At 53.1% G+C, this 16804-nt stretch overlaps 1 protein-coding gene across 2 annotated transcripts in view; it reads right to left on the bottom strand.

The window, feature by feature from the left end:
* The window catches only part of STAM (signal transducing adaptor molecule), an 80215-nt gene that overhangs the window by 23061 nt on the left and 40350 nt on the right, over positions 1–16804 (bottom strand). For both annotated transcript variants that reach the window (XM_075315592.1, XM_075315593.1), the window contains exons 7-9: positions 6240–6426; positions 1873–1967; positions 1337–1425 (exon numbers count right to left, since the gene is read on the bottom strand). In XM_075315592.1, coding sequence (XP_075171707.1) covers positions 1337–1425; positions 1873–1967; positions 6240–6426 — 371 coding nt within the window. The remainder of the gene's footprint in view (positions 1–1336; positions 1426–1872; positions 1968–6239; positions 6427–16804) is intronic.

Here is a 16804-nt window from a genome sequence, read left to right on the forward strand (position 1 = left end):
GGGCGGGGATGCCATCAGGGGCGGGGATGCCGGGAATCGGACCCCATCAGGGGCGGGGATGCCATCAGGGGTGGGGATGCCGGGGGATCGGACCCATCAGGGGTGGGGATGCCGGGGGTCGGACCCCATCAGGGGTGGGGATGCCGGGGGTCGGACCCCATCAGGGGTGGGGATGCCGGGGGTCGGACCCCATCAGGGGTGGGGATGCAGGGGGTCGGACCCCATCAGGGGCGGGGATGCCATCAGGAGCGGGGATGCCGGGAATCGGACCCCATCAGGGGCGGGGATGCCATCAGGGGTGGGGATGCCGGGGGTCGGACCCCATCAGGGGTGGGGATGCCGGGGGTCGGACCCCATCAGGGGTGGGGATGCCGGGGGTCGGACCCCATCAGGGGTGGGGATGCCGGGGGTCGGACCCCATCAGGGGTGGGGATGCCGGGGGTCGGACCCCATCAGGGGTGGGGATGCCGGGGGTCGGACCCCATCAGGGGTGGGGATGCCGGGGGTCGGACCCCATCAGGGGTGGGGATGCCGGGGGTCGGACCCCATCAGGGGTGGGGATGCCGGGGGTCGGACCCCATCAGGGGTGGGGATGCCGGGGGTCGGACCCCATCAGGGGCGGGGATGCCATCAGGGGCGGGGATGCCGGGAATCGGACCCCATCAGGGGCGGGGATGCCATCAGGGGCGGGGATGCCGGGAATCGGACCCCATCAGGGGCGGGGATGCCATCAGGGGTGGGGATGCCGGGGGATCGGACCCATCAGGGGTGGGGATGCCGGGGGTTTGGACCCCATCAGGGGTGGGGATGCCGGGGGTCGGACCCCATCAGGGGTGGGGATGCCGGGGGTTGGACCCCATCAGGGGTGGGGATGCCGGGGGTCGGACCCCATCAGGGGTGGGGATGACGGGGGTCGGACCCCATCAGGGGTGGGGATGACGGGGGTCGGACCCCATCAGGGGTGGGGATGCCGGGGGTCGGACCCCATCAGGGGTGGGGATGCCGGGGGTCGGACCCCATCAGGGGTGGGGATGCCGGGGGTTGGACCCCATCAGGGGTGGAGATGCCGGGGATCGGACCCCATCAGTCTGCTATTGATGACTTATCCGCACATAGGTCATAGGCATATAAAGGATGTTGTGGTCATGTCAGGACACCCGTAGCCAGTCCGGACATCGTAGTCTGAGCTCGGACCGTGAAGGTCACATGTGCAAAACCGGCCTCAGAGTTGAGGAAAAAGTACCATTGACAAAACGAGAGTCGCAAGCACACAGGAGAAAATAAGTGCTCCTCTAAAACCCATAACCATCACCTGCCGCGAGACACGAAGGGTTACCTCATCGATGTACACCGGCTCGGGCTCGGGCTCTATTGTCTCCACTTGGACTTCATCACTGAATTGGACCGTCTTCTTCTCAGTCTTCACTGGAGAGAAAAGACGAGAATTTCCGATATAAATACACAGATACTGTGCAGCGCGGTCATTTCATAGAAGAAATAAATATCACCTAAAGCCGAGACGTCAGGACAATGTTTACAACTCAGCATTGTCCTGCTCCGGGTATTTCTCCTAGAAACGTATGACGGGCCTGACAAATGGGCGGTTACTCTTGCCCTGACAATAGGGAGTGTCCCTACACTGTATTAGACAGTGAACACCCAGTTATCAGTTCAGTCTTATATTTCCAGGAGGAATAACAGAGGAACAACATAATGTAGAGATTTAAGAAAAAAAAAAGTAACCTGATAATGTTAATTGATGTATTGACCAAATCAGAAATGTTCCTATAGACCCCTGAAATCAAAGCCGTCGCCCTGGTCTAAGGACGGAGGACCTGCAAGTACGAGACGTGGAACAGATTCAGGACTTACTCATCTCGGGCTCCGCGGTCAAGTCGGCGGTCACAAAATTCGAGGGAAATAATCCAACTCCTTCGCTCGTCTCTCCTTTCCACCAGTTTGGGTCACTGAAATAAAGGTATAGGTGTTACCTGCCGCCCATCGCTGGATCGGGGGGGGGGGGGGGTTGGACTAATGGTTAAGTACATCCATGTCCCCACAAATAAGGGACTGAGGATTAGGCCGGACTCACATGCCCTACATTCACAGTCTGAGGACAGGCTGCCATGTCCAGACCGTCCGCCGGTCTCCTGACCTGAACCCCATCCTCACAGGCAGACATGACGCCACAGTGCAGTCTGTCCACAGACCATGAATGGCGGACGTGTTATACCAGCCTCACCTATACACATTAACGGGGGAGAAAAAAAAATGTAATCAGCAGCGGAAGAAGCCATGACTGATGGATACACCGGACTCCTGACTTCACCATGACGGCTGCTCCCTACAGTCCTGCTCCAGTGGCTTAAAGAAACTGTGCAAAGTTAAAAAACCACAGTTGCTTTCTTCCATATACAGCGCCCCTCCTGTCTATGGGTTGTGTTTGGTATTGCTGCTTAGTTTACTGGATCCAGGTTGCAATACCGCACAAAACCTGTAGAAAGGGGTGGCGCTGTTTTTGGAAGAAAGCGGCCATGTTTTCTAATCCTGGACAATCGGATTAAAGATTGTGCCTCACAATTCTTAGTCATTCAATCGTAGGAATTGCACCTACAGAAATTTATAGTAAAGCCAGAATATCCTTAAGGAGCTATTCTCAACGTATAAAGTGATACAATATAGGCAATCATTTGTATCCCATCCCGTTAGTGAGATATACTGATCACTTTATGGTCCGAGAGGACTCCTACTAATCCACCAGAAGAAAACTATTTTTCCTGGACAGCGGCACTTCTGATCATTAGGCTGCAAAACTCACAGAATGTACACCACATCATGGCAGGAACGGTATGCTGGTATTTTAAGGGGAACCCCTCTACCCCCAGCTGTTGTTTGTTATAAAAAAAATCAAACTATGCTTTACTCACCCTCCCCGGGTCCAGTGCAGAGTCTCCTCCCAGTGTCAGTTATTGCCTGCATGGCTGCTGTCATACTGACAGCGCTGCAGTCAATCAGTGAGCTCAGCGGCTGATCTCACTTTTTGGCAGCAGATAATAACCAACCCCTGGGCAATGGCGGAGAATCAGCAATGGACCAGGATATAATGAGCAATACACAGTATTTTTTTTTCTTTAAAGGGGTTATCCGGCTTATTTTGACTTTTATTATTACAATATTGGGCTACATTGGGGCAGGTAAGTAGATGGTGAGCACTTACCTGCCCTGCTGTCAGCCCCTCTCCCCCGGCTCAGAGTGGTCATGTGACCGCTCCTGCCGCGATTTTGCTGCTTCCGGTCATTTCATGTCAACATGGGCAGGACCATGTTGACATGCAAATCTGGGAACAGCTTGTTGCCGCCCTGCTGGGCGGGTACAGTGTGTGGAGTCACCGCCCCCTCCAACACATTCCCCCGCACCCATACTCTTCCCGCCCACGGTGTCACCGCCAGCATCGGGCGCCCTGCTTACAGTGCTTAGGATAGCAGGAGTGCCCGTGCAGTCTGTGTCCCGCTGCAGCCCCGCGGCTGCTCGCACTGCAGTGTATCAGCAGCTTCTCACAGTGCGTGCAGCCGCGGGGATGACGAGCGCTGCTGGCAGGAGGTTAGATGAGATCATTACCTCCTGTGACGATCTCCTCCTCTGCCGACGTCACCGCTGTCACTGCCTTCTATGCCCGCCGCGTTCTCACGTCACGTCTCGCGGGCGACCAGAGACTGTCACTAGCGGTGACGTCACGGGCTTCCGCAATTCTTCGCTGTGAACGCGGCGGGCATAGAAGGCAGTGACAGCGCTGACGCAGGAGATCGTCAACGCAGGTAATGATCTCATCTAACCTCCTGAAGTCAGCGCTAGTCATCCCCTGCAGTGACCTGGGCTGACCTATTGATGTTAGCTCAGGTCACTGCACGGCTCTCCCAGCCAATGGGGAACATTCTGTTCTTCATTGACTGGGACATTGACTATGGTATGGATTGTCATGGGACCCCCTTATTGGATTACGCTGGACCCTGATTTTATTGTTCTTTTCAATAAATTGGTGAAAGAGGGAATGTTTTGGGGAGTGTTTTTTCAAATAAAACTTTTTTTGTTGTCTATATTTTCTTTTTTATTACTGACTGGGTTGGTGATGTCGGGTATCTGACAGACGCGTGACATCACCAACTGCTGGGCTTGATGCCAGGTGACATTACACATCTGGCATCAACCCCATATATTACCCCATTTGCCACCGCACCAGGGCAACAAGATGAGTTGGGGCGAAGCACCAGGATTGGCACGTCTAATGGATGCGCCACTTCTGAGGCGGCTGTAGCCTGTTATTTTTAGGCTGGGGAGTGTCCAATAACAGTGGACCTCCCTAGTCTGAGAATACCAGACGACAGCTGTCCGCTTTACCTTGGCTGGTGATCCAATTTGGGGGGGACCCCACGTTTTTTGTTTTAAATTATTTATATAACTTAAAATAACAGTGTGAGGTGCCCTCTGTTTTGGATTACCAGCCAAGGTGAAGCTGCCAGCTGTGTTCTGCAGGCTGCAGCCGTCTGCTTTACCCTAGCTGGCTACAAAAGATAGGGGGACCCACGTCATTTTTTTTTATTATTTATTTTTTGGCTAAAAACAAGGCTAAGCACCTTTAGTGCCACATGAAAGTCACTAAAGGGTGCCAGCTTAGAATATGCAGGGAGGTGGAACATTATATAGGTCTTTCTCATCTATGTATCTATCTATCTATCTATCCCATTCATTCATCCCTCTATCTCTCTGTCCTCTATATCTATCTACTCATCTATTTATCTTTCTTGCTGCTTCCGTTTTTTTGCGGACCGCAAAAACGGAACGGTCATGTGAATGTAGCATACATGTGTTCCCTATGGGGGTAGGGGTCGGCACAGAACGATGGTGGTGGTGGGTGGAGGGGTCGGTACAGAGCGCCGTGTGTGTGTGTGTGTGTGTGTGTGTGTGGGGGGGGGGGGGGGGGGGAGGTTGCAGAGCCCGATGTGTGTGTGGGGGGCGCAGAGCCCGATGTGTGTGTGTGGGGCGCAGAGCCCACTGTGTGTGTGGGGGGGCGCAGAGCCCGATGTGTGTGTGGGGGGCGCAGAGCCCGATGTGTGTGTGGGGGGGCGCAGAGCCCGATGTGTGTGTGGGGGGGCGCAGAGCCCGATGTGTGTGGGGGGGGGCGCAGAGCCCGATGTGTGTGGGGGGGGGGCGCAGAGCCCGATGTGTGTGGGGGGGGGGCGCAGAGCCCGATGTGTGTGGGGGGGGGCCCAGAGCCCGATGTGTGTGGGGGGCGCAGAGCCCGATGTGAGGCTGTTATTTCCAATGCTAGAGTGATAACAGGTCAGGTGCTGGGGCAGAATACTGGCAGGGAATGTGTGTGCAGGGGGCGGGCAGGGGATGGACACTGAGGGTGGGCAGGGGGCGAGCCTGGACACTGAGGGCGGGCGGTGCCAGCTCTGACTGGGAGGTGTGGCACAGGAAGTTATCATGTTTGCTTGTGCTGAATGTAAACAAGGAGCTGCAGAGAATAAAGGAATAATTCAAGAGGAACAAAAGTTGGAAAACAAAAAATAACAATGTAGGTGTGATTTATATGACAATACAGCACAGATAAACTCAAAAATGTTTGGTAAGCTAATGTCGGACAACGCCTTTAAGTTTTCCAAAATTGGAAAAATCCCTTTAAAAAGGGGTTGACCACTACTAGGACAATCACTTCTGATTCAGATTCCACGTTTCCGCCAGATAAAATAATAAAGCCTATATCCCCTCCCGTACCGGCGCCATTCCAGTGGTGAGGCGGATCACAGAGCAGGGTCTCACGTAGGGTTGTGACATCACACGAGCTCCCCGTCCAATCAGCACCAGCTTCGGTCTCCCCGCCTTCGAACCAAACAAGTAATCAACAGGAAGTGAGTGCATCCGCAGTTCTCACTTCCTGTTCATTAACTTGTTTGGTCCGAAGGCGGGGAGACAGAAGCCGATGGCGATTGGACGGGGAGCTCGTGTGATGTCACAACTCTACGTGAGCCCCTGCGCAGTGATCTGCCTCACCACTGGAAAGGTGCAAGTACTGGAGGTGAGTATAGGCTTTATTATTTTACCTGGCGGAAACGTGGAATCAGAAGAAATTGTCCTAGTAGTGGTCAACCCCTTTAATAACCTACATGATCATGGATTTACCTTTGTAAATCTAAAGCCGGTGACAGATCCCCTGTAGGGAATGGCGCCTCTGGCCTCACCTGTCATCCAGGACAGTGACGATTTCACCCGCTTTAAACGTCAGCTCGTTATCCTCAGCGGCTTCAAAATCGTAGATGGCCTGCACCTTCCGGCCTTCGGGCTTGTGGCCGGACAAGAAGCTCGTGCTCGGGTACAGACTGGACACCGCGCCGGGTGGTTTCTGTTCTTTCAGGGATAATTCGATTGCTGTAATATAACAGAAATATAGTCAGAACTTTCCATCTCTCCGTAACTGCGCGGTCAGACTCTGCCCAAAATGTTCTCTACAGGTCCCATCACCGAGGCAGAGATTAGGATATCCTGCATGACCAGGATTACAGAATATCGGGTTTTGAGAGACACAATTTGATCAAGTTGGGTCCGCAACTTAAAGGGATTGTAGAGATGAGACAAGCTGCCGGTGATGGCATATTTCACGCACTATTGGTTGTATGCATTGTGGGTATCTGTAGCGCATGCATGGAGCAGGGGTCAGGCGTTCACTCCATACACGGTGGGGGCCAGATGTGTTATATACTCAGAACCTGCAGAAACGATCGGGAGGGGGGGGGCAGCTCCATTTGTCACTGTTTAACAAGGGAGAGTGGAGTGAGTTAATAGATCCTGGGGGATGCGGTCAAAGTTCAAATCACATAGAAGGGTTAGAGAGTATGGGGAAAAAAAAAGTTAAGTTCCAAAAAAACCCCCAATATAAATATTATATATATATATATATATATATATATATATATATATATATATATATATACACATACATATACACACACACACACACACAAACATATATATATATATATATACACAGACACACACACACGCACACTGTATTTTTTCGTTTTATAAGGCGAACCGGATTATAAGACACACCCTAAATTTAGAGATTAAAAAAAAAGGTAAACAAATAAAAATAGGGTCCGTCTTATACTCCGGTGTTGTCTTACCAGAGGGTGGCAGCAGTGGGTCCGTGGTGGCAACAGCGGAGGCGGGTCCGTGGCCGAGGTCAGTGGCGGCAACGTAGTGTCAGTGGCGGCAGCAGCAGGAGGTCCGTAGTCTCAGTGGCGGCGGCAGCAGCGGAGGGTCAGTAGTGGAGCAGGCCACTGCGGTGAGTGTCCCAGTGTCCGCCGTCCCGGTTCAAATGATGGCGCCTGTAGCGGCGTATGCGCAGATGGAGCTCTCATCCAAGAGCTCCTTCTGCGCACGCGCTGACCCCCGGCGCCATCATTTGAACTGGGGCACTCACCGCACAGGCACCGCAGTCCGCACAGCCACCTGCCTGCACGCATGCATAGAGTGGCAGCCAGCAGGCCGCCCGCCCACCCACACAGAGACAGCCGGCCTCCAGGACAGAGAGGGAGCCGGCACTGACAGCCACCCCGGTAAGCTATATTCAGATTTTAAGACGCACCCCTCATTTTCCTCCCAAATTTTAGGGAGGAAAAGTGCGTCTTATAATGTGAAAAATACGGTATATATTTATTTTTTTTTCTTTTATTATAATTATATTTTTCACAATTATATAAAATTATATCTTAATAAACATAACTATACAGTGGGTACGGAAAGTCTTCAGACCCCTTTAAAATTTTCACCGTTTCATTGCAGCAATTTGATAAATTCAAAAAGAAGGGAATTTTGTTACTTACCGTAAATTCCTTTTCTTCTAGCTCCTATTGGGAGACCCAGACGATTGGGTGTATAGCACTGCCTCCGGAGGCCACACAAAGCAATTACACTAAAAAGTGTAAGGCCCCTCCCCTTCTGGCTATACACCCCCAGTGGGATCACTGGCTCACCAGTTTTAGTGCAAAAGCAAGAAGGAGGAAAGCCAATAACTGGTTTAAACAAATTCCCTCCGAAATAACCTCGGAGAACTGAAAACCATTCAACATGAACAACATGTGTACCCGAAAAACAACCAAAAATCCCGAAGGACAACAGGGCGGGTGCTGGGTCTCCCAATAGGAGCTAGAAGAAAAGGAATTTACGGTAAGTAACAAAATTCCCTTCTTCTTCGGCGCTCCATTGGGAGACCCAGACGATTGGGACGTCCAAAAGCTGTCCCTGGGTGGGTAAGGAAATACCTCATGTTAGAGCTGCAAAGACAGCCCTCCCCTACGGGTAGGCAACTGCCGCCTGCAGGACTCTTCTACCTAGGCTGGCGTCCGCCGAAGCATAGGTATGCACCTGATAATGTTTGGTGAAAGTGTGCAGACTCGACCAGGTAGCTGCCTGGCACACCTGTTGAGCCGTAGCCTGGTGACGCAATGCCCAGGACGCACCCACGGCTCTGGTAGAATGGGCCTTCAGCCCTGATGGAACCGGAAGCCCAGCAGAACGGTAGGCCTCAAGAATTGGTTCTTTGATCCATCGAGCCAGGGTGGCCTTAGAAGCCTGCGACCCCTTGCGCTTACCAGCGACAAGGACAAAAGAGTGCATCCGAACGGCGCAGGGGCGCCGTGCGGGAAATGTAGATTCTGAGTGCTCGCACCAGATCTAACAAATGTAAATCCTTCTCATACCGATGAACTGCATGAGGACAAAAAGAAGGCAAAGAGATATCCTGATTAAGATGAAAAGAGGATACCACCTTCGGGAGAAACTCCTGAATGGGGCGCAGCACTACCTTGTCCTGGTGGAAGACCAGGAAGGGAGCCTTGGATGACAGCGCTGCTAGCTCAGACACTCTCCGAAGAGATGTGATCGCTACCAGAAAAGCCACTTTCTGTGACAGTCTAGAAAGTGAAACCTCCCTCAGAGGCTCGAAGGGCGGCTTCTGGAGGGCAACTAGCACCCTGTTCAGGTCCCATGGATCTAATGGTCGCTTGTACGGGGGTACGATATGACAAACCCCCTGCAGGAACGTGCGCACCTTAGAGAGTCGTGCTAGACGCTTCTGAAAAAAGACGGATAGCGCCGAGACTTGCCCCTTAAGGGAGCCGAGCGACAAACCTTTTTCCAACCCAGATTGTAGGAAAGAAAGAAAGGTAGGCAATGCAAATGGCCAGGGAGACACTCCCTGAGCAGAGCACCAGGATAAGAATATCCTCCACGTTCTGTGGTAGATCTTAGCGGACGTGGGCTTCCTAGCCTGTCTCATGGTGGCAACGACCCCTTGGGATAATCCTGAAGACGCTAGGATCCAGGACTCAATGGCCACACAGTCAGGTTCAGGGCCGCGGAATTCCGATGGAAAAACGGCCCTTGGGACAGTAAGTCTGGTCGGTCTGGTAGTGCCCACGGTTGGCCGACCGTGAGATGCCACAGATCCGGATACCACGCCCTCCGTGGCCAGTCTGGGGCGACGAGTATGACGCGGCTGCAGTCGGATCTGATCTTGCGTAGCACCCTGGGCAAGAGTGCCAGAGGTGGAAACACATAAGGGAGCCGGAACTGCGACCAATCTTGCACTAAGGCGTCTGCCGCCAGAGCTCTGTGATCGCGAGACCGTGCCATGAAGGTCGGGACCTTGTTGTTGTGCCGGGACGCCATTAGATCGACGTCCGGCCTTCCCCAGCGGCGACAGATTTCCTGAAACACTTCCGGGTGAAGGGACCATTCCCCTGCGTCCATGCCCTGGCGACTGAGGAAGTCTGCTTCCCAGTTTTCTACGCCGGGGATGTGAACTGCGGATATGGTGGAGGCCGTGGCTTCCACCCACATCAGGATCCGCCGGACTTCCTGGAAGGCTTGCCGACTGCGAGTCCCCCCTTGGTGGTTGATGTATGCCACCGCTGTGGAGTTGTCCGACTGAATTCGGATCTGCTTTCCTTCCAGCCACTGCTGGAAGGCTAGTAGGGCAAGATACACTGCTCTGATCTCCAGAACATTGATCGGAAGGGTGGACTCCTGCTGAGTCCACGTACCCTGAGCCCTGTGGTGGAGAAAAACTGCTCCCCACCCTGAGAGACTCGCGTCCGTCGTGACCACCGCCCAGGACGGTGGTAGGAAGGATCTTCCCTGTGATAATGAGGTGGGAAGAAGCCACCACTGCAGAGAGTCTTTGGCCGTCTGGGAAAGGGAGACTTTCCTGTCCAGGGATGTTGACTTCCCGTCCCATTGGCGGAGAATGTCCCATTGAAGTGGGCGCAGATGAAACTGCGCAAACGGAACCGCCTCCATTGCCGCCACCATCTTCCCGAGGAAGTGCATGAGGCGTCTTAAGGAGTGCGACTGACTTTGAAGGAGAGCCTGCACCCCAGTCTGTAGTGACCTCTGCTTGTCCAGCGGAAGCTTCACTATCGCTGAGAGAGTATGAAACTTCATGCCAAGATACGTTAGCGATTGGGTCGGTGACAGATTTGACTTTGAGAAGTTGATGATCCACCCGAACGTCTGGAGAGTCTCCAGTGCAACATTCAGGCTGAGTTGGCATGCCTCCTGAGAGGGTGCCTTGACAAGTAGATCGTCCAAGTAAGGGATCACAGAGTGTCCCCGAGAGTGCAAGACTGCTACCACTGCCGCCATGACCTTGGTGAACACCCGTGGGGCTGTCGCCAGACCAAATGGCAGAGCTACGAACTGAAGATGGTCGTCTCCTATCACGAAGCGTAGAAAACGTTGGTGCTCTGTAGCAATCGGCACGTGGAGATAAGCATCTTTGATGTCTATTGATGCTAGGAAATCTCCTTGAGAGATTGAGGCAATGACTGAGCGGAGGGATTCCATCCGGAACCGCCTGGCGTTCACATGCTTGTTGAGCAGTTTTAGGTCCAGAACAGGACGGAATGAGCCGTCCTTTTTTGGCACCACAAAGAGATTGGAGTAAAAACCTTGTCCTTGTTCCTGAAGAGGAACAGGGACCACCACTCCTTCTGCTCTTAGAGAATTCACCGCCTGCAGAAGGGCATCTGCTCGGTCGGGATGTGGGGAAGTTCTGAAGAACCGAGGCGGAGGACGAGAACTGAACTCTATCCTGTACCCGTGAGACAAAATGTCTGTTACCCACCGGTCTTTGACCTGTGGCAGCCAAATGTCGCAAAAGCGGGAGAGCCTGCCACCGACCGAGAATGCGGAGGGAGGCGGCCGAAAGTCATGAGGCAGCCGCCTTGGAAGCGGTACCTCCGGCTGCTTTCTTGGGGCGTGAGTGAGCCCGCCAGGAATCAGAGCTCCTTTGCTCTTTCTGAGTCCCTTTGGACGAGGCGAACTGGGGCTTGCCCGAGCCTCGAAAGGACCGAAACTTTGACTGCCACTTCCTCTGTTGAGGTTTGCTTGATCTGGGCTGGGGTAAGGAAGAGTCCTTACCTTTGGACTGTTTAATGATTTCCGCCAATTGCTCACCAAACAGTCTGTCTCCAGATAATGGCAAGCTGGTTAAACATTTTTTAGAAGCAGAATCTGCTTTCCATTCCTTTAACCACAAGGCTCTGCGCAAAACTACAGAGTTGGCGGAAGCCATTGCGGTACGGCTCGTAGAGTCCAGTACCGCATTAATAGCGTAGGTCGCAAACGCAGTCATTTGCGTAGTTAAGGACGCCACTTGCGGCACTGCTGGACGTATGAAAGAGTCCACCTGTGCCAAACCAGCTGAAATAGCTTGGAGCGCCCACACGGCCGCGAATGCTGGAGCAAACGACGCGCCAATAGCTTCATAGACAGATTTCAACCAAAGGTCCATCTGTCTGTCATTGGCATCTTTAAGTGAAGCCCCATCCTCCACTGCAACTATGGATCTAGCTGCAAGCCTGGATATTGGAGGGTCCACTTTTGGACACTGGGTCCAGCGTTTGACCACGTCAGGGGGAAAGGGATAACGTGTATCCTTAAGACGTTTGGAAAAACGCTTGTCCGGATAAGCATGGTGTTTCTGGATTGATGCTCTGAAGTCAGAGTGGTCCAGAAAGGTGCTCAATTTACGCTTGGGATACGGGAAATGGAATTTCTCCTGCTGGGCAGCTGCCTCCTCTGCTGAAGGGGCTGGGGGAGAAATATCCAACAGCCTATTGATGGCCGCTATAAGGTCATTTACCATGGCGTCACCATCTGGCGTATCCAAATTGAGTGCGGTGTCAGGGCTAGACTCCTGATCACCCACCTCTGTCTCATCATATAGAGACCCTTCTCGCTGAGACCCTGACCCGCGTGATGACGTGGAGGGTCTCTCCCAGCGAGCTCGCTTAGGCGGCCTGGGACTGTCATCGGAGTCAGAGCCCTCAGCCAGTGATGCCTGGGACCCCCGTGAAGTACGGATTAGTTCCAACTGAGGGGGACCGGGGAACATAGGGACAGTAGTGTCCATGGTCTGAGCAACTGGCCTGGACTGCAAGGTCTCCAGGATTTTTGTCATAGTCACAGACATTTTATCAGCAAAGACTGCAAATTCTGTCCCCGTCACCGGGGCAGGGTTCACAGGCGCCTCTGCCTGGGCTACCACCACCATATGCTCTGGCTGACGAAGTGCCACTGGGACTGAACATTGCACACAATGAGAGTCGTTGGAGCCTGCTGGTAGATTAGCCCCACATGCTGTACAAGCAGTGTATACAGCCCGTGCCTTGGCACCCTTGCGTTTTGTGGATGACATGTTGCTGTCTCCTCAGAGCAATATAGGGGTATACAGCCAAGAAGCGACCGTACAGTGCAGTATATATATATATATATCTGGTACAGGAAAAAGTACACCAATACACACTGTGGCACTAGTGGGGCCAGCACTAATGTGCTGCTTACCGCCCGCTAAACGCGGGTGTGTGGTCGCCAGAAATCCCTAGTCTGGGTCTCCCAGAGCCTGTGTCCGTCCTCCAGCCAGACTGCATGCAGGAATGGCTGCCGGCGTCCTGTGGAGGGGGGGGCGGGCCCTGGGCGTGCTGAGACCAAAAGCGGGAAACCTGCGTCCCACTGTGCCTAGTGAGAGGGCTGGAGCATGTAAATAAGGCTCCAGCCCTCGGCGCTGACGATTGCACAGCGTCTGTCCCATTCCCTGATTGACAGGGAGGGGGCGGGAACGAAGCGGAGCTAGGCCGCAAAAGCCGGGGACTAAATTTATAAGCGCCGCCGCCGTAAAAGCGCGGTCGGCGCTAAGTCCCCGGCGCACTACAAGTCCCAGCCGCGCCGCCGCTCCGAGAGTGGCCGGCGCGGTAGTTCCCAGCACATGAAGTCACACAGCTAAGCTGCTGTGACTCAAACCCCAGCGTTACTGTCCCCGGCGCACTAACACACCCAGCAAGTCTGGTGTGTGCGTGCCCGCCTGAACGGGGACACAGAGTACCTGAAAGTTGCAGGGCCTTGTCCCTGAATGGTACACAGCTCCTTATCCATCAGGTTCACTGGGTCTGTGGATGGAGCCCGGCCTCAGGGCTTGGGGGCCGGTAAGATCCCACTTCCACAGAGCCCCTCAGGGGGATGGGGAAGGAAAGCAGCATGTGGGCTCCAGCCTCCGTACCCGCAATGGGTACCTCAACCTTACGAACCACAAGTGGGGTAAGAAGGGAGCATGCTGGGGGCCGTATATGGGCCCTCTTTTCTTCCATCCGACATAGTCAGCAGCTACTGCTGACTAAACAGTGGAGCTATGCGTGGATGTCTGACCTCCTTCGCACAAAGCAGAAAACTGGTGAGCCAGTGATCCCACTGGGGGTGTATAGCCAGAAGGGGAGGGGCCTTACACTTTTTAGTGTAATTGCTTTGTGTGGCCTCCGGAGGCAGTAGCTATACACCCCAATCGTCTGCGTCTCCCAATGGAGCGCCGAAGAAAGTTATTTTTTCTCATTAATGTACACTCTGCACCCATCCCCCATCCCCCAACTTGTCAGAAACAGAAAAAAAAACAAATTTAGAATTTTTTGCAAATTTATTAAACAAGAAAAACTGAAATATCACATGGTCATAAGTATTCAGACCCTTTGCTCAGACACTCATATTTAGGTCACATGCTGTCCAATTTCTTGTGATCCTCATTGAGATGGTTCTCCTCCTTCATTGGAGTCCAGATGTGTTTAATTAAACTGATAGGACGTGATGTGGAAAGGCGCACACCTGTCTATATAAGACCTCACAGGGCATGTCACACCAAATGAGAATCATGAGGTCAAAGGAACTGCCCAAGGAGCTCAGAGACAGCAGCCAGTGTGCGGTGTCCACCGGTGACTAGGAGGAGCGCTGTCTCATCGGTGGACACCGCATACTTGCTGTTCCTCTGGCAATCTGTACTGATGAAGATCCATGATTAGACCGAAACGTCTATAATATTCTGGATGGCCAATACCTAAAAAGAAGGGAATTTTGTTTACTTACCGTAAATTCCTTTTCTTCTAGCTCCAATTGGGAGACCCAGACGATTGGGTGTATAGCACTGCCTCCGGAGGCCACACAAAGTATTACACTTAAAAGTGTAAGGCCCCTCCCCTTCTGGCTATACACCCTCCCGTGGGATCACGGGCTCCTCAGTTTTAGTGCAAAAGCAAGAAGGAGGAAAGCCAATAACAGGTTTAAAGACAAATTCAATCCGAAGAAACATCGGAGAACTGAAACCATTCACCATGAACAACATGTGTACTCGAAAAAACCAAAAATCCCTAATAAAACAGGGCGGGTGCTGGGTCTCCCAATTGGAGCTAGAAGAAAAGGAATTTACGGTAAGTAAACAAAATTCCCTTCTTCTTTGTCGCTCCTAATTGGGAGACCCAGACAATTGGGACGTCCAAAAGCAGTCCCTGGGTGGGTAAAAGAATACCTCGTGATAGGGCCGTCAAACAGCCCTGTCCTACAGGTGGGCAACCGCCGCCTGAAGGACTTGTCTACCTAGGCTGGCGTCCGCCGAAGCGTAGGTATGCACCTGATAATGCTTGGTAAAGGTGTGCAGACTCGACCAGGTAGCCGCCTGGAACACCTGCTGAGCCGTAGCCTGGTGCCGTAATGCCCAGGACGCACCCACGGCTCTGGTAGAATGGGCCTTCAGCCCTGAAGGAACCGGAAGCCCCGCAGAACGGTAGGTTTCAAGAATTGGTTCCTTGATCCACCGAGCCAGGGTGGATTTGGAAGCTTGCGACCCTTTACGCTGACCAGCGACAAGGACAAAGAGTGCATCCGAGCGGCGTAAGGGCGCCGTGCGGGAAATGTAGATCCTGAGTGCTCTGACCAGATCCAACAAATGCAAACCTTTCTCAAATTGATGAACTGGATGAGGACACAAGGAAGGTAATGTGACATCCTGATTGAGATGAAAGGGGGATACCACCTTAGGGAGAAACTCAGGAACCGGACGTAGAACCACCTTGTCCTGGTGAAACACCAGGAAGGGAGATTTGCATGAGAGCGCCGCTAGCTCGGACACTCTCCGAAGAGACGTGACCGCTACTAGAAAAGCCACTTTCTGTGAAAGACGAGAAAGGGAAACATCCTTCATAGGCTCGAAAGGCGGCTTCTGGAGAGCAATTAGAACCTTGTTCAGATCCCAGGGCTCTAACGGCCGCTTGTAAGGAGGGACGATATGACCAACTCCTTGCAGGAACGTGCGCACCTGAGTAAGTCGTGCTAGGCGTTTCTGAAAAAATACAGATAGCGCTGAGACTTGTCCTTTAAGGGAGCTGAGCGACAAACCTTTTTCCAACCCGGATTGCAGGAAGGAAAGAAAAGTAGGCAATGCAAAAGGCCAGGGAGGAACTCCCTGAGCCGCGCACCAAGATAAGAATATCTTCCACGTCCTGTGGTAGATCTTGGCGGAGGATGGTTTTCTAGCCTGTCTCATGGTGGTAATAACATTTCTAGATAATCCTGAAGACGCTAGGATCCAGGACTCAATGGCCACACAGTCAGGTTCAGGGCCGCAGAATTCAGGTGGAAAAACGGCCCTTGAGATAGCAAGTCTGGTCGTTCTGGTAGTGCCCATGGTTGGCCTACCGTGAGGTGCCACGGATCTGGGTACCACGATCTCCTCGGCCAGTCTGGAGCGACGAGGATGGCGCGACGGCAGTCGGCTCTGATCTTGCGCAGCACTCTGGGTAACAATGCCAGAGGTGGGAACACATAAGGTAGCCGGAATTGCGACCAATCTTGAACTAAGGCATCTGCCGCCAGAGCTCGGTGATCGTGAGACCGTGCCATGAAAGCCGGGACCTTGTTGTTGTACCGTGACGCCATCAGGTCGACGTCCGGCATCCCCCAGCGGCGACAGATCTCCTGAAACACGTCCGTGTGAAGGGACCATTCCCCTGCGTCCATACCCTGGCGACTGAGGAAGTCTGCTTCCCAGTTTTCCACGCCTGGGATGTGAACTGCGGAAATGGTGGAAGCCGTGTCTTCCACCCACGTTAGAATCCGTCGGACTTCCTGGAAGGCTTGCCGACTGCGTGTGCCACCTTGGTGGTTGATGTATGCTACCGCTGTGGAGTTGTCCGACTGAATTCGGATCTGCTTGCCTTCAAGCCACTGCTGGAAGGCTTGTAGGGCAAGATACACTGCTCTGATTTCTAGAACATTGATCTGAAGGGTGGACTCTTGCTGAGTCCACGTACCCTGAGCCCTGTGGTGGAGAAAAACCGCTCCCCACCCTGACAGGCTCGCGTCCGTCGTGACCACCGCCCAGGATGGGGGTAGGAAGGACTTTCCCTTTGATAATGAGGTTGGAAGA

This window comes from Anomaloglossus baeobatrachus, chromosome 6, assembly GCF_048569485.1.
Source record: "Anomaloglossus baeobatrachus isolate aAnoBae1 chromosome 6, aAnoBae1.hap1, whole genome shotgun sequence".
Lineage (NCBI taxonomy): Eukaryota > Metazoa > Chordata > Amphibia > Anura > Aromobatidae > Anomaloglossus > Anomaloglossus baeobatrachus.